This window comes from Falco cherrug, chromosome 1, assembly GCF_023634085.1.
Source record: "Falco cherrug isolate bFalChe1 chromosome 1, bFalChe1.pri, whole genome shotgun sequence".
NCBI lineage: Eukaryota > Metazoa > Chordata > Aves > Falconiformes > Falconidae > Falco > Falco cherrug.
In genome coordinates, this window is record NC_073697.1 from 13,174,711 (window position 1) to 13,198,431 (window position 23,721).

The window sequence follows — 23,721 nt, forward strand, 5'->3', positions numbered from 1 at the left end:
GCATCAAAATTTCAAATCACTTTTTCATATTTTCAGTGCAAAGACTTAGCCCTTCCTCCTTGCCAAAGTTTAAATGGATCTCCTTGCTCCTCTGGGGTGCCAGAAGACAACTGTGTTTATCAGATTCTTAGATCTAAGCTTCTATGGATATGTGTACGAGAGTACACTACAATTGATTTCAGTCACCCATGAATGAAACAAGTAAAGCATGCCATTTTATGTACACGCTGTATGTAATGTAAATATAAGAAATCACAGTCTCCACTGGTATAAATACATGGAAGGGTTTGCAAGAAAGTGTAATATCAGCAGGAACTCAACTCCATCCCTCCACCTAAGCCACACTGCATTCGTTTAAAAAACAAGAAACTGCACCAAAATCAATGCACTTAGGTAAATTCAGTGCAAGTCACTTCAGAAGGAATCCTGTAGTAGAAAAAAAAAAAAAAAAAGCAAATGACAATATGTTGCCAGTAATTTAGGTATCTGGGAAGTGAGAAGAAATGTCATAGTATTCTATATCCAAGATTTTGCAGAGATTTTATCATCCTTTCTCAGGTGGCATCAAACCCACTGTTCTTACTTGTCCATGTCTTGCAAGTTCACTACTTAGTATCTTCATTACATAGGATTTATGCGCTAGCATTACTATGTGTAGTTGCACTCTCACAAACTAAATTGTTTCTGGGGCAATGTATTTTCCTGAGTTTAAGCTTCATTTGTTTATTAAATACATGCATGAAGCCTAATGGTCACATATCAGTACTTGCATTCTTAATTGTGATGTCCTCTGCAGTCTTTAACTCCCTTCCATAGTGGTAAAGTCCTAACTTTGTTCCCATAAAAAAACCACAAAGCTTTACCTATATTAATTAAAATTCAGTATATATGATTTTAATCTATATTTCAGATATTTCTGGATGCTACTGTTTGCTAATATTTGACAAAGTACTGTACAAGTAGCTTCTGAAGTCACACAGAAAGGGCAAAATTAGCAACAATGTGTAGTTTGAACATCATGTCCTTGATCATGTTTTTTTACAAAAACCTACTATTTTTTTCTGTCACATTTTCAACTCTGCAGAGAATATCATAAGCTGTTGAACATCTTTCATCTTTCATTTTAATGCACATAAACCTTGATCCAACCATACTGACAAAAGTTTTTGGCTTGTCAGCATTTTCCCCAGTTTGGACATTATTGCAGTGGCAATTCAAAGGGCTGCCGCTGCTTTCTGCCCCGCGCTAGGACATGGCCCCGCAGTCAGTCATTGGTCTTTCTCTGTGCTGATCAGTCTCGAGCGGGTTGTGAATCCCCTTGAATAGTAACAAGAACTGCAAGTCATAGATCAAGGGTAGCTAGACATGCTGATGATAGGAAACTCTGAAGCTTTCACACAGCTAAAAGTCACTTCACACGCCTTCCATCTCTGGGAAGCTTGGACCTTCTCATCTCCCTGTGGATGGGCCGGGCCCGGCCATGGGTCTGAGCAGCTGCAAAGTCACCCTCACCAGTCTCTGCTTCTGTGGGCCACTGTTTGCATCTGCGAGCTAACCCTGCTTCGGACCCTGATTACAGACAATTCACCTGAACTGCTCACTAGGTGGAGTTCACTGGCCTGATACTGGAAACTCTGTCCATAAACATCTTATATTCAGCTCTTTTCAGGGATCATGTAGTACACACAGATAAATAACCAGGGAAACAGAGAGGACTGGAAATGCCCGGTACATTTCTGCTGCTACATGCCATTGTATGATTTCCTACAATGAATTTCAGTGACTTAGGCTAGACAGTTACAAGGCAGAGGATAGAAGAACTCAGAGAGAGCAGTGGAGGTTAAAAATGGGAAATCTCTATTCTTACGCATACTGAGCGTTTCTGTGTCCTACGCAGCACCAGCAAAAGCAATGGCATACCGCTTAGAGGAGGCTGCTGTTTCCGAGTAACAAGTACTCTGGGAAAAGGTAAGAAATAACAGATGGGGGGAAACTGCTGGTCTGAGGACAATAAGCTATCAAAAAACCCCAGGACTGAAATGACTAATGACCAATTAATGATAGCAAATTTCAAAACACTATCTTTTTATCAACTAGTCAAAGTTTCGATAACTCCCGGTGCATTCGTTCTTTCTGTACATAGTATGCTACATATTAAGATTCCCTACAGAAAACACATTGACTTTTTAGTGTCAAAGAGCGAGCAATATGTTGTGGGGTGATGTGGGAGTTTAATATTGCACAAGTGTGTCATAATATATGAAAAGGCTCTTTATATACCCTAGTAACATGAAAGCGATGTGACAAAACTAAAGACAACCTTGAATTTGGTATAACTCCTAATTTAAAGTTAAACTACTTGGAGAAAGCCCTTTCCTTCCTTTTGGCTAAATACGGTATGTTGTGCAGTCTCTTAAATTTCAAGTGTTTAGAACACATTCTGTCCACCTGGCAGCTAAATATCTTGTTTTCTCTGTTTATAGAGAAATTACTTAGAATGGACTGATTTCTACCCTTGTCACAAAACCTCTGAGCATTAAACAGAGCAGTCGTATTACAGTTAAATGAAACTATGAAACATTATTATCAAAGAAGAAATATGACACATACGTCATGGTTATTGTTCTTGAGTATTAAACAGAAAGAAAGGGAAATAATCTAATGGAATGCACATCGTTACTGAGTTGCATGCTTTCCTCTTTCAGCCCTCTCTTTTGCATGTTACTTCTTAGTAGGACTGCCTTATTTGTATCGTCATATGGGTTAGGATTTAATTCTCCTGCATTCCTGAAAGCTCCAACTACAAATGGCAAAGTGAGCCACAAAGCAGTCTGTTAACCCCAGAGATGGTGTCTACATGGGCTAGGACTGAGAGATCTTGACAAATTGTTTTGATCAATAGTTAGCTTTGAAGAAAAGAATCCTCCCACCCCCCCAGGTGATTCAGCTTCATTATTATAATGTAACATTTTGGTTCTTCAATTAACTGTTTCGGAATTTCTGTTGAGAAACACTTATAAAACGCTTGTGTAGTAAAAAAAAAAAAATAAAAAAAAAAAATTGACTCACACATTTTGGACACTGTGCTCTAAACTGAAGAAAGGCACGACTTTCAGGGGAGTATCCTGAGCTACGGATCGTGGTTAGAGGCATGGCCAGTGCAGCCAGGGGTACTTAAACCCTCAAAAGGCTTTTCCCAGCCCTGTTAGCTGGCTGACCTTGACAGTGCCCTAGCTGGCACGTGAAACCTAACAGCTAAATGTGCCTGGCGACCAAGGCTCTAGCTACCCAGGCCAGAAAGTACCCAGTCATCTCAAGTCAACTGGTCAAGCACCTAACTTCAAAAAAAGCATTTGCGTAGAGAACTATTCCTATGGGAACTAGCCGGCTATTTGAATACATATTAGATCCACTAATAGTTTTGTGGATTTGGCATGTAGCGTGGACTGCAAGGGTTTTGTGGTCTGGCCACTGCACTGAAGGTTGATGAACAGAGAAATAACACAAGTATAACTTGAAAGAACTGCTCTAGTGAAGGCATGCCTTTTTTGGGGTGTTAGCCAGTTTTTTTATTCACATATTGATTTTATTTTGTGTAGAATTTTCTGTATCTATGATGCAATTTAAGGAGCGACTATTTTAGGAAAACATCGAGGCTGCAATACTGCATCAATTATGTCTGAATAGGATAGTGCTTGTTCACAAGGCACTAAACAAAACACTTAAGATTCTAGGTTTCTCACTTCAATTAAGAGCTGCACATTTCTGTGTTAGCTTTTTCTCACAGATTCAGAAACATATTTCCATTCGTTTTAAGCATTAAATACCTTTCCCTTTGTTTTGTCTTCGCTAACTTAGCAATTGATATGGTTTTGCTTGGAAACACTGTATCTTTAAACAGGAATAGCTCATGCTTAATGGCAATAGTTGATAAATTATAACATGCCAGAAATATCATGCATGCTTTTGAAAGGCAGAATATTAATGTCTCTCCAGATGTCTCTAGAAATTAAATAGCATTTTTGAGTTGCCAGAAGGTTTTAATAACCAATCTGAAGAGTCTATAATTTAGAACAAATTATAATTTAATATGAAAAAAAAAAAATTATCTATAGTCCTGCATCAGCCATGAAGCTGAAGCTGCCTAGATTTTCAGAAGGCACACATTGCCACCTCGTATACCTATGCTTAGTCCATTATGTGTTCTATTACAACAATAACTCCACCATAGGATTATTTGTTTATGTGTTGTTACAGTGCTGGTGCAGGACGGCTCCCAGATTCAGTTATGTGTTCAATTTGCTGAAGATTATAATTTCCAGAAACACACCTTCCTAGCATGTATCAAAGACATCTACATAAGTCCCTCATCACACAAGTTCCCTGCTGTCCTCTCCGGCTCAGGAGTAAGGTGCTCTGCTGCTGGCCACTATCCCTAGAAGCAAGGCTCACCTTAGCTCAAACAACACGCAGTCATCGGGAATGCTGGTGGGATGGCTGGGAGGTGACTCCTCAGAGGCAGAAGGCTGTTTCCCCAAGTTCGCTCCTCTGGCTGCCATACTGGGAGTGGGCGGAGCTGAAGTTGTTGCCTGCTTATCAGCTCTTTATATCCACTCTGTCACCTAGAGGCAGAAAACAACAGTTCTTTCATTTTCCTGTGCAGAAATTAATGAAATTGGTAATTGAGGGTGTAGTAGTTCAGCCCTGCAGCAAACATTCAAACACAGCAGGAACACTATAATAAAAAATACTCGGGGAAGAGACACTATTCAAATTACAAGTACTGTTCTCTGCATCTGCCTGTATGATTGGGTTCAGGTTCTCTAAAAATTTTGGAATTAATTTTAAAAAAATCATTATGCTTATCAGAGCATAATGTTTTATCAGAGAAGGACTCCACTTCAAGACTTTTTTTTTTAAAAGAACTGATACAGTAGGTGAGAAGCGTAGTGTAGTCCCTACTTTAAGCATTCAGAAATTTAGCAAAGAAAGTTCGCTCAGAGCTGGGTCTGTTGGGGGCCACGGTGAAGGGATCTGGCTCTGCAAGAGCTGCCTTTTTTTTCCAGACTACCTTCAGAAAATATGACATTTTTGTATAAGCACCCATATCACGTTGCTCTGGAAAAGCTTTCCTCCCTCTCACTTCTTCACTCTTGCTCCTGTAGCAATACTTCCTCTCCTGGTGTTCAGCTACAGAACTAACACCAATTCCAAAGCAATTAATTTCATGAGAATACAGGCACACACTTAAGGGTACCACAAACCCAGACTTGTTGGCTGTCCTGCAGCCATACAAAATGTTTGGGCAATGTTGCTCCAAATCAGGATGGTTGTGTTTGAATTCTTGGTTACCCTGTTTTGTTTTCAAAATGACATTCATGCATCTGTTTTCACTTCACTGTTTGCATGAGAGATAAGTTATTCACATTCTTTGTCACTGCACTTATAATACTAAATTACAATTTAGTAGCTCGTTAGTGAGAGTAATTGCCAACATCTTGCCAAATAGCCTGTGTCCACTATAAATGAAACTTGCATAAATTAGAAAGGGGTATTTTGCTCAAAGAGAGCATAAGAATATTTTATGCTATAAATGAATACCTTGATGTGGCTAGTAGTGTTTAGATTACTATAAAACATCCCTTGTGTAATTAGGAAGCACATTTTTGTGCAATTAAGAAAATGAATGAGAATTAAATTTTGAGAGAGTGCAGGTGGTATTGCCACCCTATTGTAATGTAATACATGCTGACACTTGCATGATTTTTATATACAGCTACTGCAATGTTTAGGAATGCTTTTTATATTAAGCTAGAAAGTGATATATTTTAACTTCAGAAATGCCAGAGAAACATCGTTCTTAAAAAAAAGAACAGAGAGGAGTTAAAAAAATATATTAAATCCACCCTATGTACAGTGTTTCTGTTCCGCAGTGTTCAAAGGAAGCTCTTTGGAAATTGGCTTTAAATTTTTTTTAAATATGTGATTCCTCCCCTTTTCCCACAGTATATAATTCATGAATACCTAAAGCTCTGTGTGCTTGTTTTTGGCTATTTGCTTATAAATTTTTCCTAGCTGAGAAAAATCTGACAGATTGTAGTATAGCAAAGGTATCACATTAAAAAGCAAAGACAAATGGAAAACAATCTATTTGCTTTCAGTTTTAAAAAGTGACAATTATGAGAGACTTTGGGATCCCAAGTCCAAATACATACACTCACATGTGTACTTGAAATCACTGTCATTCTTTTGAGCTGGAGGAAACTGAAGAAATGGAGGTTCATGATCACTTCTGACATAAACGAAGTGCCCATGTCACAAGCAGTTAATAAATGCCTATGTTCTTTTGGTTTCAGTATTTATCTAGGGTGGTGTTTTTTCCTGTGGTGCTGCTACCTCCTTTTGGCTTTCATTTTTGTACTCTGTCATGGTGAGAATTCCAGCTAAGTCTGTACGGTTTTTTGCCTCTTTCAAATACTGCCCAGGTTTTTAGCAGCTGCCAGCTGAGGCAGATTTCACCTCTCCTGTCTGCACAACTGCCTAAAAAGCAATATTAACACTCTATACTGAGACAGAGTGCAAGGAGTGTCAGTAGCTGCTTTTCTGGAGACACATGTAGAATGTGATGTGAGAGAGCCAAGAGTCCCTGGAGAGCATGAAATTCTGAGTCTTGTCTTGTGTTAAATTGCTGGAAGGTTCTTTACAGTGGTAGCGACTGCAAACCAGATCCCACACAGCAGCTAATCAGTGTGGCTGCCTTCCACTTCGGTGCCTTCTCTGCAGAAGTGATGCTGGACCCAAGCGTTGGACCACAGGATACAGTGCACAGGGGTGCTGAGAAAGGGCAGCAAGCTGCCTCACTTAATTAATTCCTCATGCAGCCATCTAGAACTACTGTCTGAAAACGCTCAGTTCCAGTCCTTGTTTCATCTGGCAGCTGCTCAAGATACAGAAGTCTTACTTAGGTCCTTAGGCAGATTTTCTGAATCTGGCTGTAATAGAAAATCCCAGCACAGGGAACTAACGGGTGTCCTTCACCAGGTTTTATAAATAATGGTCCTGAAAAAATGTTATTTCACTGAGAAACAGGAAAGAAACACCCACATCTAGAAATGAATTTCTTCTTCAGTAAGGAGACAGAGCCATTTCTAAAACTCTCTAATTTAACCTGCAGAGTATTTTTACCACCTCACAGAAAGTGAAATGCACAGAATAACAACCAGCACCCAGAATCACACAGAAGAGGACGGAAGATGTCTGGAGATGGAGAGGAAGTATCATATTCACTGTTGCCCTTGGAGTGCATGACTCTTAGAGGTAATTGATGGTTCCTGGAAACCCAAGAGTACTCCTAGGGAGATGCTGAGCCTCATCTTCAGGACATTAAAGTTTAGCTCAAGGTAGAAAGGTTTTTCACTGTGAGGTGTCTAAGCAGGACCACAGGTACTGGAGTTCCACTTTTCTTAACAGCTAAAATCCACAACTTTTGAGTTCATTACAAATTGCAGATTTTTTCAGCCCCTTTATAAGTACCCTCTTCTGATGTCACCTAGGTCTATGACACCTCTCTGTCCTGTTGTCCCACAGCAAGCCATATGCTGTACCTTTTGGAGAAGCCCCTTTTTGTCCTGGCCATCCTCTATCCACGTCTCTGCTCTTCGTTCTTGATGTTGCCCTGAGAGGTAACTTCCCTTTCTCTTCTGTGGTGGCTGCTCCAGTAAAACACTGTTCAGGCTGCAGAAAAGAGGAGGAGATAGCATAAAGCTACACTGTTTGCTTCCAAGGTAAGCAACTCTTCAGAACTGTGGTTGGGAGGCTACACTTGAGTTCCAAAGGGGTAAGGGACTGTGCAGAGGCAAGGGCACAGTGTGGTTAAGAGGTAACCATGTGTAAACATCACACTGCTTGGAACAGCAGGCAGCTGCCTCTCATGTTGTCACTTGCCTGCTTTCAAATTCACAGCCATGTGTCTTTCCCCACATTTTGGGCGGGCTTTTTTCCAAATTTGAAAATTGTTCAGAAATGGCAGTGGGAAATGCCTACTATTTGCTATTTGTGGTGAGAATAATTTCCACACCGCATTAGTAAGAAGATAGTCCTGTATTATTATATAACTGAAAGTAAAACAGAACGGAGAAGGGGTGGAGCGTCTGCAGCTGTCACTAGTGCAAACTTCATCCTAACTTCTGTGGCAAGCTACTGCACAATTTTCCTGAGACTCGTGAGTATTTTACAGCTTTTAACATTCTTTTGTTTTTCTTTGTCTCTTTCTTTTATTAAAACAATGAGGGAACTTAGATTTCAATTATTCATATTTTTTTTTAAATTGTCTCGTAGGATTTGTTATAAAAAGACATAGTTTAAGTATTATATTTAGCCTTGTACCCAGCACCTGTTTCTCTGTTTCTGCTGTGCAGGAGACATCAGCAAGTATGGAGAATTGGTGCTAGCCAGTGAAAATTTGTCATTGTTATCTAAGAAATTCATACAGCAAAAAGGAGAAGAAAACAAAGATACTGCTGTGAGCCTCATTAACATAGCAAGGACAGAGATATAAAGCTGGGAGAAAAGTTATTTACCATCTTAGTGTATGCACTGGAAAAAGCATTAAATGCAGGCAGGGAACTGAAAATCTGTAGTCAAGTGGAATCCTACTGCAGTGATACAGAGATACAGCGGCTAACAACAGTGTAATAGGGAGACATGAGCCAGTCATAAACCTGCGTAAGCAAATGCATTTATGAGTCTGTTGTTAAGGATACCACTTTGCACTAATGAAACTAAAAAGCAGGAGTAAAAAAATGTGTGGGGCAGAAGCTTGTGGAGGATTCTGTTGTCAAAACCTGCAAACTTACCTCTGTAAAAGCCAGCAATAGGAAATTCTCCTGCAACGCGCACAGCCACAACCTTGTGGTTCTTTCTGTAGGCAGCAGGTATATTTGTGCTGCTTACTTTTTTAAGAGTCTGATATTGCAGAAGAAAATCCTGGTTATAATTTCACAATGTTTTGCTATACTTTCCAAATAGTAGCATGGTACTTCTTCCTTCGCCTGTTTGTGAATGGGTTTATTTTTACTTACAGTTACTGATTTATTTGACACGTACTAGACAAACGGAAGGGTATTACGTGGGGATTTTATTTTGGAAGGAGATACTTCATTATAAATTAACTTAGTATAAACAAGTGATCTTTGCAGAGATATCACATGCATTCTCTGGGAGCCTGCTGGAGTGTTCTAAACCCTAAGAACGTGCAGTATGACTTGGGAGCCTGTCGCAGTCGCTTCACCTCTGCGAACTCCAACAGCCCAGGTCAGGTTTGCCAGCTCTTCAGACAGACCGGAACTTTCGGAACCGGCGAAGCGGCGCCTGTGCAGGCGGGACGGGCGGCGGGGCGCTTAGCGCCGTGCGCGGGGGGTTCCCCGCACCGCGGGCACCTCGGGGGGATGTGGGGGGGCAGAGACCCGCCGGGGGGGCGCGGGGGGTGGGGGCAGAGACTCGCCGGGGGGGCCGCGGCTGGCGCCACAGCGGCTGACGGGACGCGGAGTGACGGCGGCCACCGCCCGTCCCCGGCTCAGGGAAGCCCTTAGCGCGGCCGAGCGCTCCGGGCAGCCGGGCCGCAGGAAGGGCGCGCAAGCGCTGCCAGCTCGGGCAGGGAGCAACGGTGTCCGGCCGGCGGGAGGCCGCGCCCCGAGCTCTGCACCCGGCGTGTCTGGCCGCGGCTGCCCGGGCAGAGCTCCGGTGGGACCCCGCAGCCACCCCGGCGCGGGGCTGCCGGCCGTGCCCCGCTCTGTGCCGGTACCGGGCGCACCTGCGGGAGCGCCGGGCAGAGGCGCCGCGCCGCTCGGTGGCAGGGCGCCGGGCGGGGGGGGTGGGTGGGGGGTGAGGGGTATCGGGGAGTGCGGAGAGAGGGACTGCTGGCATCCCACCCTGCCTTTCCCGGGACGGGCCCGGGCGCGGGGTAAGGAGGGTTCCCTGTCCTCCGCCTGGCTGAACACACGGACTTAAGGGACACAGGACGCCCTCGGTGGCCGCCCCACCTGCCCGTGCGTGCCAGGCGTGGGGCTCTGCCCGCGGCACCGAGCAGTAACGAGGACCGCGGTTCAGCCAGCACGGCGGTGCTGCTGGGGTTGTCAGCCTATGGCCTGTGTCAAAACTGCTTCCATAAAGAAAAACAGACGGGTCAGCGTCACAGGAGACCCCCTTCCGAAGGGAAAAGGAGGCCCTGCATGCGCACTGGCGCTGCTAGGGCGGGCTGCTGCCTCCCTGGGGCCGGGGCTAAAGGTGTGAAGGGAACGCTGCCTGCTGTGGTACAGCCCTCGGGTTTCCCCCCCTGGAAAGGGAAATCCATTACTGATTTTTCAGGTAGGCAGCAATGAAGTTGCAAGAAGTCCGAAGGCAACTGAAAGTCGTTGGGGCCTTGGGACGACTGGTTAAGGGATCAGGAGCACAAGCAGTGCTCTCCTCTATTCTTCCACTTGCAGGGAACAGTGAGGGAAGAAATGGGAATAGCCAGCAGATCCATACCTGGCTCCAAGCCTGGTGTCACTGGCAGAATTTTGTTTTTTTTGATAATGGGTCAGTTTACATGACACCAGGCCTGCTGGCAACAGACAGGGCATGCCTGTCTCAAAAGGGGAAAAGGATCTTTGCACAGGAGTTAGCAGGGCTCATTAGATGAGCTTTAAAATGGATTTGAAGGGGGAAAGGGCTAAAACCAGGGTCGCTAAACAGGCCTGGGGGCTGATCGCCAATGTTTGAGGGACGGTGTGCTACAAAGGTCCTTGGGTCTGCTCTCTCAGCCGAGGTAGGGGATGGAGACCCATATGGCAGCAAAGAGGCAGGGGTTAGTGACGTGTTAGAGACCATGGAAGTGCCTGAGAACGGTCGCGCAAGCAGCAGGGCTTCTCCCCCAGAAAGGAGGCGGGATCGCTCGCCCAGCTGAAGTGCCCCCACACCAATGCACGCGGCACGGGCAGCAAGCGGGAGGGGCTGGAAGGCACCGTGCAGCGGGGAAACTGTGATGTAGTTGCCATCACGGAAACACGGTGGGATGACTTGCACAACTGGAGTGCCGCAATGGATGGCTATAAGCCCCTCGGAGGGCAGAGGCAAGGAAGGAGAGGCGGTGGGGGAGCCCTGTGTGTCAGGGAGGGTTTGATTGTCTAGAGCTGAATGACGGTGATGACAGGGTTGAGTGCTTATGGGTACCAATCGGGGGGAAGGCCAACAGGGCCGATAGCGTGGTGGGAGTCAGTTATAGACCACCCAACCAAAATGAAGAGGCAGGTGAAATATTCTAGAAGCAGCTGGGAGAAGTGTCACAATTGCTAGCCCTTGTTCTCATGGGAGACTGGAACTTAACGGATTTCTGCTGGCAAAACAACTGCACCACAGAAGTGGAGAGGAAACGGCCTGGGAGGTTCCTGCAGCGTGTGGGAGCTAACTTCTGACACAGCTGGTCAGGGAGCCAGCTAGGGAGGGTGGACCACAGAAGAAGAACAGAGAAGGACTTGTGGGTGATGTGGTGGCTGGGGGTCGCCTTGGGCATAGCGATCACGAAATGATAGACAGAGTTATTGATTCCCAGAGAAGTAAGGAGGGGAGGTAGCGGAACTGCTACCTTGGACTTCCATGGGGCAGATTGTGGCCTGTTTAGGAGCCTGGCTGACAGAGTCCCTCGGGAAGCAGCTGTGAAGGGCGAAGGTGTCCAGGAAGGCTGGGCGCTCTTCCGGAAGGAAATCTTAAAGGCGCAGGAGCAGGCGGTCCCCATGTGCCAAAGGACAAGCCAGCCGTGAAGAGCAGCACCCTGGCCGAACAGAGAGCTTTGGCTGGAACTCAGGGAAAAAAGGAGAGTTAGTGACCTTTGGAAGAAGGGGCCGGCAACTCAGGATGACTATAAGGGTGTCCTAGGAAGAAAATTAGAAGAGCCAGAGCCCAATTAGAACTCACCAAGGCACCTTCAATCATTTGCCAGCAGTCCTGGCTAACCGGGGAGGTCCCAGAAGTCGGGCCGTTAGCAAACGTGACGCCCATCTACAGGAAGGGCCGGAAAGAGGAACTACAGGCCGGTCAGCCTGACCTTGGTGCCGTGGAAGGTTACGGCGCAGATCATCTTGAGCACCATCACGTGGCCCATGCAGGACATCTGGGGTGATCAGGCCCAGCCAGCAGGGGTTTATGAAAGGCAGGTCCTACTTCACTAACCTGATCTCCTATGACAAGGTGACCTGCCTAGTGGATAAGGGAAAGGCCGTGGATGTTGTCTACCTGGATCTTAGTAAAGCCTTTGACACCGTTCCCCGCAGCATTCTCCTGGAGAAACTGGCTACTCGTGCATTGGACGGGTGTATTCTTTGCTGGGTTAAAGCTGGCTGGATGGTTGGGTCTAAAGAGCTGTGGTGAATGGAGCCACATCCAGCTGGTGGCCGATCAGAAGTGGTGTTCCCCAGGGCTCAGTCCTGTTTAATATCTTTACGAGTGGTCTGGACAAGGGGATGGAGTGCACCCCCAGTAAGTTTGCAGGTGACACCGAGCTGGGGAGGAGTGTTGATCTGCTTGAGGGCAGCAAGGCTCTGCAGAGGGGTCTGGGCAGGCTGGATCCATCAGCCAAGGCCAATTGCATGAGATTCAAGAAGGCTCAGTGCCAGGTCCTGCACTTGGGTCACACCAACCCCACACAACGCTACAGGCTGGGGGAAAGAGTGGCTGGAAAGCTGCCTGGAGGAAAAGGACCTGGGGGTGCCGGTTGATGCATGGCTGAACACAATGAGCCAGCAGTGTGCCCAGGTGGCCAAGAGGGCCAACAGCATCCAGGCTTGTATCCAAAATAGCGTGGCCAGCCGGACTAGGGCAATGATTGTCCCTCTGTACTGGGCACTGGTGAGGCCGCCCCTGGAATCCTGTGTTCAGGTTTGGGCCCCTCGCTGCAGGAGGGACACTGAGGGGCTGGAGCGTGTCCAGAGACGGGCAGCGGGGCTGGGGAAGGGGCTGGGGCACAAGTGTTGTGAGGGGCGGCTGAGGGAGCTGGGGTTGCTTAGGCTGGAGAAAAGGAGACTCAGGGGAGACCTTACTGCTCTCTACAACTACCTGACAGGAGGCTGTAATCAAATGAGCATCAGACTCTTCTCCAGAGTGACAAGTCACAGGACAAGAGGAAATGGCCTAAATCTTTTCCAGGGCAGTGAGTATTAGATGGGATATTAGGAAAAAATTCTTGACTGAAAGGTTTATCAAGGATTGGCTGCCCAAGGAATTGTTGAGTCACCATCCCTGGAGGTATTTAAAAGATGTGTAGATGTGGTGCTTAGGGACTTGGTTTATTGGTGGATGTGGCAGTGGTTGGACTTGATGTTCTTAAAGGTCTTCTGCAACCTAAACTATTCTATGATAACTTACTGTCATTAAGAATGTTTGAATTCTCTGGGAAGGAGAATATTATGGTCAGATCCATTCTGAGGCTTCCCAGTCCTTCACTAAAAATAGAAGGGGGTCACTGGGGACAGAGGCACAGGCTGATGTGAAGTAATTAAGTATACCACATAATGCTAGATTTTCCTAAGAAGTGCGAAGTACCTTGTCAGTTCAGCTTGCAGACTCTTCCAGGCCACGGCCAGTAATGCATTTGACACAAACTTTCCAATGTGAGGTGCACAGTTCTGTCAGCCAAATGTTTCCCTCTTCTATCCTCACAGAGTTCAGCTTGCTGTAGCCAGCACAGCAGGGAGAAGGACAATCTGGAACAGTCCCCCTGTAAGACACACAGTTTTATCAAAATAATGTTTTGTGGTGTAAAGAGGATCACTGTTCTGCAGGCCAGCACAGTGTTATTGCTTGCAGGCATCAGTAAAGCATAGCAACCCAACCTCAGTTGTTGGAAGGAACTTGTTAGTTTGCACAGAAGTACATATTTTATTCCTCTTGGTTTTTACATGACATGATCTTGTTGCTATATCCTCTTTCATCACTGCAGCATCAACGGGAGCTAAAACCTGGGAAAGTAAATACCCTTGCATTCATGTTTTTCATGAGGTCTTTCTTTGAGCTTAAAAGCTCATAATGGAAGGTAGTAACTTTAAAGGTTATTTTAACTACAGGACTGTAATACATTGCCAATTCTCATTATTATAACATATTTCCAATTCTCTACACCAAATCATACTGTTAGGCAAAGCATGAACATCTCAAACATGTCCATTTGCTGTGCATGCATGCTAAAATATTTCTAATTTTCAAAAGTATTTAAAAAGTAATTGCTCAGAAATGGAGGGGGTGGGGGGTAAATCCCTACTATCAGTTATTTATTATCAGCTACTTATTACTCAGAGAAATGTGTATGAAACAAAATCTTATTTTCTTACAAGTAGTTCCCAAATTTAAAGACATTCTTCTTACTCAACCCCAGATTTCCAATTCTCATTTTACAGGCTTTGGTAGGACAAGAGTTCAGTCCAGGAATAAATGCTGACAGATGAACAAACAAGCTGATGTATTTGTCTCTGCAAAGACCAAACTCTGGTAGAAAGCACTATCGGTAGGTCCTCATGGGAATATATGCTCAGACTCCTTTTTGAGCAGGAGTTCCAAGGGATAGGACTATGTTGGAAGCCCCTGATACCTAGACACACAGATTAGTCTTTCACAGACAAAAGGAATTCCGATTTCTTATTGTTAATCCCAGATCAATTTACCTTTTCACTGCTTCTGTGCAAAACCCTGAACCTTAGCCACTGGTACCCATCTCAAAGATTCTTGCATGCTGAAGGCTCCTCTGCTTTTTCTGGGCCAGTGCTGTTCCCAAGATGGTGCTATAATGCCATGCTCAGAATGAACCTGAAGGAAGGAGTATAAGAGAAAGACATTTCATTCAAGATGCCTGTACAGTGTCAGTGTAAGCAGAGATCCCACCTGGTGGGGGCTGAGTGCCACTTTTGAGATAATATTCTGCACATCTCTCTGCACCACATGAGAGGTCTAGTCTGGTATTTGCTCCATGTCCTTTAACTGATCTGGGGCCTGTTCTCCACCATCCATCAGGATTTATAGGCGGCTGGGGCTAGATTTTTGTAGTGTGATGACAACAGAAAGAATTCAGGCACCTCAGCAGCTAATAAAAGCTTTCCATCTTCCATTCATAAATTAATGTGCTAGTGTAAAATAAGGAAACTGATTCTTTTTTAGCTTAGAAATTAGTGAAGAGCAGCAGAAATATTTGGAAGCCAGCGGGAGATGTACTATATAATTAAACTGTTTTCTTTCCTGATAGGTTATTATCAGCAGGTAATAAGATGTATGCATCATTACAAATCATCTTAAAGTATTTCCTGCTATAACAGATGAGGTATGTCTTTAGTGGCAGTATAGGGTGATCACTCAGACACTGTTGCCATTATAGCTGCTATAAATTAAAACTTAACAGTTTAATAGTTTATCAATTAACTCTAGTGCCAATGCTTAAAAATTCTTTACCAAAAAATGGCTGGTTTTTTCACCTACTGAGGAACTTTTTAAAAGCCTGCTTTATAAAAATACCTATAGACTAGAAGGGTTGCACCCTGTGACAGTTATAAAAACCTTATACCGAAGTTGCTAAATCAGCACACCCATGACCAGAATTTATCAAGTGTTTTAGGGTCCCTTCTTGTAAATAAAAATACAAGTGAATCAAATTTACTGGCTGTATTGCCATATTCTAAACTGCTAGCCAAAAATGGTTCCCACTGCACCTTTCCCTGGCTGCAGACTCTGCCAGAAGGCTGTGAACGTCAAGTGCTTAGCAATTTTCTTCCCTAGAGTTTAAGCTATAAGCAAGGCCATGTGGAGAAGTTTATTGTCTCCGCTGGAGAAAGGACTTGAGCTGTTTGGCAAAGTCAGGTCACCGTCTGCCACAGATCCTATTTGTGCAGATACAAAATATGACAATGCAGTTACTGAGCTAATTATCTTATGAACAACTTGTGCAGTAGAAGACCCATTTTATGTAAAGGAATAACAACACTGACAAGGTTTCACTCTGCCCATCTTAAATATATTGTGTTAATATGTTGTTAACTATTATTAACATAATACCAATTCTGTAACCAATATGATGGAAAATTAGGCATGAACTCTGTGGCCTCTTTTGGTGCTGCATTGACTGATTAAGAATTATGGTACCTGTGTGTACCTCTGGCAAGTGACCAAGTGTTACTGTCTGCCTGCAAAGGGAATTAGGAACCTTAGCTGTCCTTCCAGGATTAAAGAGCGATATTGCAGGAATGTGGAAACCTGGTGCGCCTGACATCTGAAAGCTGCTGGACTTACCAGTTGGTGGTGACTACCATCAACCTGTTTGTAACAAGCTCACTTGTTCAAAACCAACTAGTTATATCTGTTTGTATAAGCCATACTGGCCCTCTCCTGAGTCACGTAGCTACACTTTGAATGCCATTAAAATAATAGACATTTGCATACCTGTTAAAACCAATAAGAACATGGGAATGGGAGTGACAGTAACTCTTGCAGGCTCCTCTGTTGTAGCCTATGGCAGAAATCCCAAGAGTATGGTTTGTTACCCTGATAGCATACTTTGGTAATGCTGTGGTTGCTAGGTGGAGTTTTTCTTTGTGCTGCTTCTTGGCAGAGTAAATACATCAAATATTGTTTCACATTCCTGAGGTTAGTTCTCATACTAGAGTTACCATGATTAGTTGTACTCAGTGCTGCCACATGCCGTGTAGGTCACCGCCAGGCAGTGGAAGGGATGGGAAGGAGGGCAGCACTGGGAGCCCACCTGGGATTGCACTGGTCCCTGTTCTCATCCTGGGGATTCCAAGTGTAAACCTGACCTGTGATGACCAGCACTGGATGCTGTGATGACAAAAGTAATCACATCGGGGTTTACCTGCTGTCTTGCTGCTTACAGCTTTCTTTCACTCATTTTATTTAATTTTAAATCTTTTTGTTTAATAAAAAAAAGGTCTACAGTCGTATCATAGGCACCAGAAGTGTGACTTTACACTGGCTAGAAAATATATATCTATATCTATATATATAAACCCAGCAAACCCAGGAAAAACAGATACTCTCTATTTGATGTATTCTTTTGTATGGCCCCATGTCTGATTTGCTGCACATTCCTTGCATCGTGTTGTAAATCCAGAAAAATTAATTTTAAGTTTTTTGCCCCCCCTTTATGACACCTACCAGTATAGTATCCAACTGCTCCTTGAACATGAAGTAGTTAATTTTGCCCAGAAGTCCTGAGGGATAAGAAAATGGGAATTTTACTTTACAAATGGAAAAAGACTGGAAGAAATTAGTGATTTTGGGTCCAGTATGTGATACCTGGAGATGGATTATTTTTTTTTAAAAGATTGTTTAGCATGCTGTAGGATTGTCTGTGTTCACATATAGCCCCCAGTGTGTTCTGTTGCAGCTGTGAGAACTCAACACTTTTTTGAACTAAGCTCTGTAGAGGGCACTAATTTCTTCTCCACTGGAGAAACCTGCATCTGAGCTAGCTGACTGTAGAGACTAGAAATATATGTTTGGGGACCATGAAGCATTTCATCCTAAGGAAGATATACAAAGCAACTTAAAGTCAAGATTTCTTGCAGGAGGGAACTCAGAAAAGGATTGTTACTTGTGAAAAATCTCGGTTAAGGGTCTTGCCCAAATTACAGGGAGATGGTGAGATGAAGGCAGGGACAGGACTGTTTCTCAGAGCTGTATTCAGCTACCTTTGTCATTGAACCCATACTTTTCTTTCTGTGGCCTTCTGCCTCTTTTCCTACACAGCTTCATTTTATAATTTTTTTTTTCCAGGAGCTTGGTCCATTTGGTGAACTGAATCCGTTTTGTTTATAAATCCTGTGACAAAATAAGGAAATCATTACATCATACTGTGATTCAAGGTTTAATATCTTTTAAAATTAGGAATACATGGGAAGGAAGTGAGCATGGGATTGAGTTTCAATTTCTCAAGAAGAATATGCTTTAGTGTTTATAAATGCTCCCACTTCTGCTACATTCAACCTTTCCTCCTTCCTTTCACCTCCACCTTGTCTCAGTTCTTTGCTGTGCTTTCCATTCAGTCATACTACTCAAATTCACTGCTGTGCACCAGCAAGATCACTGATTTCTGATCCTCAGCCTTCACCACATTATTCCTGTAGGAAGCCTTTTTTTTTTTTTTTTTTTTTTAATACAAAGAATTCTGCTTGCCTCTGAAGCTCTAAGATAGAAAACGTTAATTGTGAAGAGACTGCTGGAGACCAGCTATACAGTGCCAACAAATCTTTTCTGCAATTATGTAGTCTAAGCAAGCCACTCATGACTTGGCCAAGTTTATGCAGGTTTTCCAGGCTGCCAAACTTGAACACATTACTAAAAAGCACAGCTTTAATTAAATGGTTATAAACATTTTCTTTATATGAAAGAAATGCACATTTCTGCTAATTTGTTTTTCGAAAATGACTGAACTACTCTTGATGGGACTTAAAAGAAAATTACCAGCCTAAGTAATTTCTAACAATTTCAGCTTGACCAAACTAAAAGCAACTGAAACTGAGTCCTATTGTTTGAGACCCAGCTGCAGAAGGTCTTAACAAAACAGCAGGCAATAGCCCTTTTACATATATAGAAACAGGACTGTGGTCCCAGCCCATATCTTTGAAATTATCAGTGTTTAATTTAATTTTCTAAGAAAATGCTTATGCAATCACATATCTGTGCATGTGTACATATTTCTGTCCCCTTCTTCCATCACAGTTTTTAATTCAAAGCCTAATTTCATTGAATAATTTACATTGGAAGAGGCACCTACAGGTCACCTCTTCCAGCCTCCCACCTAAAGCAGGGCTAACTTCAATGTTAGAGCAGGTTGCTCCAGGCGCGGTTGGTTTTTTAACACCTCCTGAGGATGGGGCTTCCACAACATCTGTATGCAGCCTCCTTCACAAACTTATTTTCTTGCAGAATGTGTTAGGATTCCTTTTATAAAATTAAAAGTACATTTTTAGATTAAAAAATAAAAATATTAATATTAATATCTAAATACCTTGTTCTGTCAACATGTCTTCATCATTTTCTGCTGTATTTCTTCAAGGTCTGCTATGAATACAAAACCAGTTGTTTGAAAAAAAAATTTTGCTTGTTTGTCCAACCCTAACACTTGCAAAACTTGAAAGTGACTCTAGGGGAAAAAAGAGTTTCTAAAAAAGAAGAGAACATTCCAATTAGGTTTTACTGTGTCACCTGTAAAAAGGTAATACAAAGGGGAATGAGCTGGTTAGGCAGTTGCCATGATCCTTACTATGAAAACAGTGCTTAAATGAAGGTGGTGTAGTGAATTGCTGCTGACCCAACCTTGGTTCTGTATGGTTTACCTCATTTATTTTCTTCTAATTTATTCTACAAAATAGGGGAGAACAAAAGTAAAATCACATAGCTGGACTGTACTGTGTCTATGTAAAAGGCAACTATTAAAAGCAGTTGTCATGCTGTGTTGTAGTAATCGGGGGAAATCCTCCAATTTATATTGGCTCTTTATAAAAAACAGAATTATACTGATGTTACTGACTTCAACACTAGGTACATGTGCTACAACCTCTCTTCTGGTTGTTATCAGATGTCAAAAAAAGTTATCCTTTGATGACAATATACATTTTCCAGGGGACCCCCCCCATATTATTGCAGTATTCAAAGATGGGCCTCTATTATCTAGTTAAAAAAACCCAAACCTTTAAAAAACTCTGTGTCTTGTGCTTTCCATTAATTTAGAAGACTTAAAGAGGACTTGCAAGAGTTAACTTGCAAAATTTCAGTAACTTCCTGCTTTGAATACTCTTAATAGATGGGCTGAGAGCCACTCAGAACTCTATTGCAACACTGCAGATACATATTTTTTCCACATCTAGGTCCCACGGTGTAATTTCCTGATTCAATTCTATGCTCCTGTTCTGAGTAATGGTCCAGCAGGCAGGATGCTTGGGACAGCACAGCCAACACGAAACTCTGCTGGAACACTGAGCAGGCTGGAGAGTCAGGTAAGTGTCACTTAAACAACATGACATTTTAGGAAATTTCAGCAAAGCTTTAAATGTTATTTTACAGCCCAACAAGAAAATGAGATGATAAAGCAAATACAGGGCTTGGAAACATTTCCAGTATTTTAGATGAGATCACTAGCATTCTATGTTTTCCTGCTTTGTTTTTTTCCACTCGTTCACTTATCAGAATTACATAGTAAATAGGTCTGGGTTTTTTTCACATTTGTGTTTTCCACAGTTTATTTGTGGCACAGCAAGTTCTAGCAGACCTTCCCTCTTGCCTATGTGTACCTGATGTTTTGCAACATGAGGCCACAACCCCTGACCCTCAAGGCTGTTTAATACAGGTTGCAAGTGTTCAGCCTCTGTAGCGCTCTTCACAGCTCCTCAACATGCAATATAGATGATTCTGTATCAGTTCATTTCCAGTAAGCAGCTTGGCCAGGTGACCCTGTTGTAACCCTAAAGCATAAGGTACTCAGTACCTGCCACACTTGCACGCAGCTCCACACTGGCAGGCCAGTCCTCCCCTTACTCCAGGAGGGCTCCTTTCCTGGGCCTGTTGCTGAGGGACCTGGCAGCCTGAGGTGGGATTCTCCTGCTTTCAAACACTTGGTTGTCCCATGGCAACAAACAGAGCAGAGAGCTGCCTGCATGGTACCTTGCCATGATGGAAAAAAGGAAGTGCCCCAGCTGTGGGCCCTCACTGGTGCCAGGGCTGCAGCCGGGCTCCTAGGCAGGCACCATGCATAGAGCCCTTCCACCCTGGCACCTCAACACACCTCCACAGCCCCATCCCACCCAGCCTTCCCTGCCAGCGTGCTGCACTGTGGATGCGTAGGGCCCCGTGCAAAGCCGGTCTGCCTAAATACGCAGGTAGGGGGAAAAAGCCAAACAGGAATTGTCTGAATGATCTTCATGCTAGTTATGGCAGTGAACTGTTCCTTAGGACAGAGTGGATTTTTTTACGGCAAATTCTGATCAAAGCTTCTTCGGCTTCTTCAATTCTAGATGTATAATTGCTCAGACTTGAAATCATCACTCATCTTTTCTGCTGTCTTACCAGCTGCTTTTCGGCAGAAGTCACAGAAACAATCACATCAAAACTGAGTTAATCACTGATTACTGAGTGGCTTCATAGGACTTCACGTGAAGTGCCAGACTGATTACATCAAAATCTTAGCTTTTATTAAAAGCAGGAAATATATAGCTCTCCCGATTATGGAGAAAAAATTGGAACTCAAACCCCACCAATGTAGCCTAGGGAAAGTTGGGAGGATTAGAGCAAACAGCAGCAGTTTATGGAACAGGTGAATGATGTGGCATAGCTAAGTCACACCCCCAAATCTCTCCCATGTATTGAGTCACTCATTATAAGGTTTGTTTTTTGTTTTTATCTAATTCCTTACCATTCTGCTGTTTGTATTCTCTTGGGAGACTGTGTGAAAAGACAAAAGATCACTCTTGGGAGATCGTAGTATCTTCCACTTATTGTCTGGCTTCAGGTGTCTGCTAGTACTGTGATCTCGACTACTGTATGGACCTACTTGCCACAGGCCTCTCAAAATTACACCTTGTTATGGTGCTCCCACATCTACACCTCCTTCTTTCTAGTCTACACTTCTACCATCCCCTGCATAATCTTCCATCTCTCCACACCAGACAATAAACTCCCTGGGCCTTTGTCACTATGTTTTTAGTCTCCTGTCCGTGTTGTCATATAAAAAAAGTGTGTCCTGGCGCTTCTCAGATGGTGCTGAAGATGATATATGATACTTGCAGAGCAGGTCATAACCCAGTGTCATGAGCAGGTACAAGTTACTGCATGCTAGTTCTTGCACAATGCTTGCCTGTAGCACATGTGAGTCAAGTTAAGGATATTTACTCTTCTAAGCCTGTAAAAATATCACATGCATGGCAAGCAAATAAGTTTCTATTTATGCTAAGCATTTCAAATATAAATAAAGCCAGTGTTATTTTGACTGTAGTATTCCCCCTACTACTCTTAAAGAATAAAAAACCCATTACTCATGTAGCAAGATGCATACACAGGATTGTGTGACTATCTCACTAAGCAAGCTTGGTTTGCCCTTTGGTCATAGTAATGTTGCCTCTTTTATAAGTTACTTATTTAATCTCCTTCAGCCTTCATGATAACTTAAAAGAAGTCTCATGTCTTCTGGAAGCAATTCTTTTTGCTTCCAAAGCCAGTGAACCTTTTAAAATACAATGGTACCACTACCCCTCTTAAAAGTATGTGCAAGTTTATTCATCTGGCATTTATGCTGTTACTTGATCATCTCTTAAGTTAATCATTTTATGCTGTTTCTCATATGTATACACAGTTTATGATATAGCTGTGAACGTACAAACAAAAAGACAACATCCTTTGCAATATAGCTTAGTGTCTAAAAACAGACGTAACATATAACCATTAACATCTATGTTGTGCCTATTAAAAGAAAAAAAAAGGTGCCAATAAGTTGAAAATAGTAAATCATGGTAGAATAGTCTACTATGAGGAAAAAAACATCTGCTGAGAGTATATTATTGTGCACTCTGCAGTAGTTTTGCAAATATTTTTTTCTTTAAATCTTTAGTGATCAATAAAAATTTAAACTGGATGATGCCTTCATCATTGAGCTATCTTCTCACTTATTTTTGAAAGACCATTTATATAAAATGCTATCTTAGAAACCACTGCACAAAAAAGTTAACTGACAATATCCTGATAATGTTGGAAATTTCAGAACAGTTTCCAGAGATCAGCCCAAAGTGGTATCACTCACTGCAGAGCAGACAGGTAGTTATAATATTATCAGAAATTTAGGAACCAAGGTTCCCAGTCTGTTTTCCAGAAATCAGATCAGCCTTTCATTACGAAAATTACTTTGAGTAATTGAATCTCTGTCTGTTGGACACTTTGTATGAGTTATCCCTTTATGCTAGAAGAAAAGATACCATAAAAAGTTCAAATAGAGTAGCTGGTCCTTGGGAACTTGACGGAGAAGCAGTAAAAGAAGATACTAAAGGCTCACAAATCATTACTTATCCTTAGTGTACTCAAGGGTGCTTGTGCATGCACTGAACTAGCCCCTGTCCAGTGCTAGCCTGTGGGCTGTGTGATGCTCTTAAGTGGTGGTTAAGGAGGTTGCTGAGTAAGAGAGTTCACTGACATTAATTGTTAATATAAACAGTTACATTGACATAAAACTGAGAACAAAGTAAAGAAAGGAGGGAGATGAAAAAAGGGAGAGGCATAGCAAATCATCAGAAGACAGTACTGAGAAAGATGGGAACATCCAGAAACAGCTGCTGGAGTAACTGCAGAAATGGTTGGTCCTGATGGAGAATATTCTGATTAAAATTCCAATCCAGAAAAGCCCTACAGACTAAAATTAATGGTATGCTGAGAACAGCTGTACGTTTTTCCCTGACTCAGGCTGCAAGATGATGAATCACTGACAACTCCACCTCTTTTTCTGCCACTTGCCTTTCTGCGCATATGTTAAGGCAAATGTGCCCATTGCCCCTTGTCTGGTCGCTGTGCTCTACTGGTGATCACCTCCAGGCTAAACAGGCCCGTGTCTCTAGCCTTTCCTCTTAAGGGAAGTGCTCCAGTCCCCTCATCATCTGCGTAGCCTCTGCTAGACCCTCTCTAGTAGGTCCTTGTCTTTCTTGAAATTTGTTG

General features: G+C 43.1%; 1 protein-coding gene and 1 long non-coding RNA gene across 6 annotated transcripts in view; one reads left to right on the forward strand and one right to left on the reverse strand.

The window, feature by feature from the left end:
* The window catches only part of LOC114016305 (uncharacterized), a 76,258-nt gene extending 56,366 nt beyond the window's left edge, over nucleotides 1-19,892 (reverse strand). The window contains exons 1-5 of the long non-coding RNA XR_008732117.1: nucleotides 19,040-19,892; nucleotides 14,691-17,850; nucleotides 13,576-13,750; nucleotides 7,605-7,734; nucleotides 4,453-4,622 (exon numbers count right to left, since the gene is read on the reverse strand). This is a non-coding gene — a long non-coding RNA (uncharacterized LOC114016305). The remainder of the gene's footprint in view (nucleotides 1-4,452; nucleotides 4,623-7,604; nucleotides 7,735-13,575; nucleotides 13,751-14,690; nucleotides 17,851-19,039) is intronic.
* IL15 (interleukin 15) overlaps nucleotides 7,696-23,721 on the forward strand; it is a 39,055-nt gene continuing 23,029 nt past the window's right edge. For 2 of the 5 annotated variants that reach the window (XM_027807740.2, XM_055709477.1), the window contains exons 1-3: nucleotides 8,203-8,221; nucleotides 9,198-9,312; nucleotides 19,899-20,027. In XM_027807740.2, the coding sequence (XP_027663541.2) occupies nucleotides 9,259-9,312; nucleotides 19,899-20,027 (183 nt within the window). In that variant the 5' untranslated portion in view covers nucleotides 8,203-8,221; nucleotides 9,198-9,258. Of the gene's footprint in view, nucleotides 7,785-8,073; nucleotides 8,222-9,197; nucleotides 9,313-19,898; nucleotides 20,028-23,721 lie in introns of those variants that run through there. The other 3 variants (XM_055709488.1, XM_055709492.1, XM_055709502.1) reach the window with 3 other exon arrangements.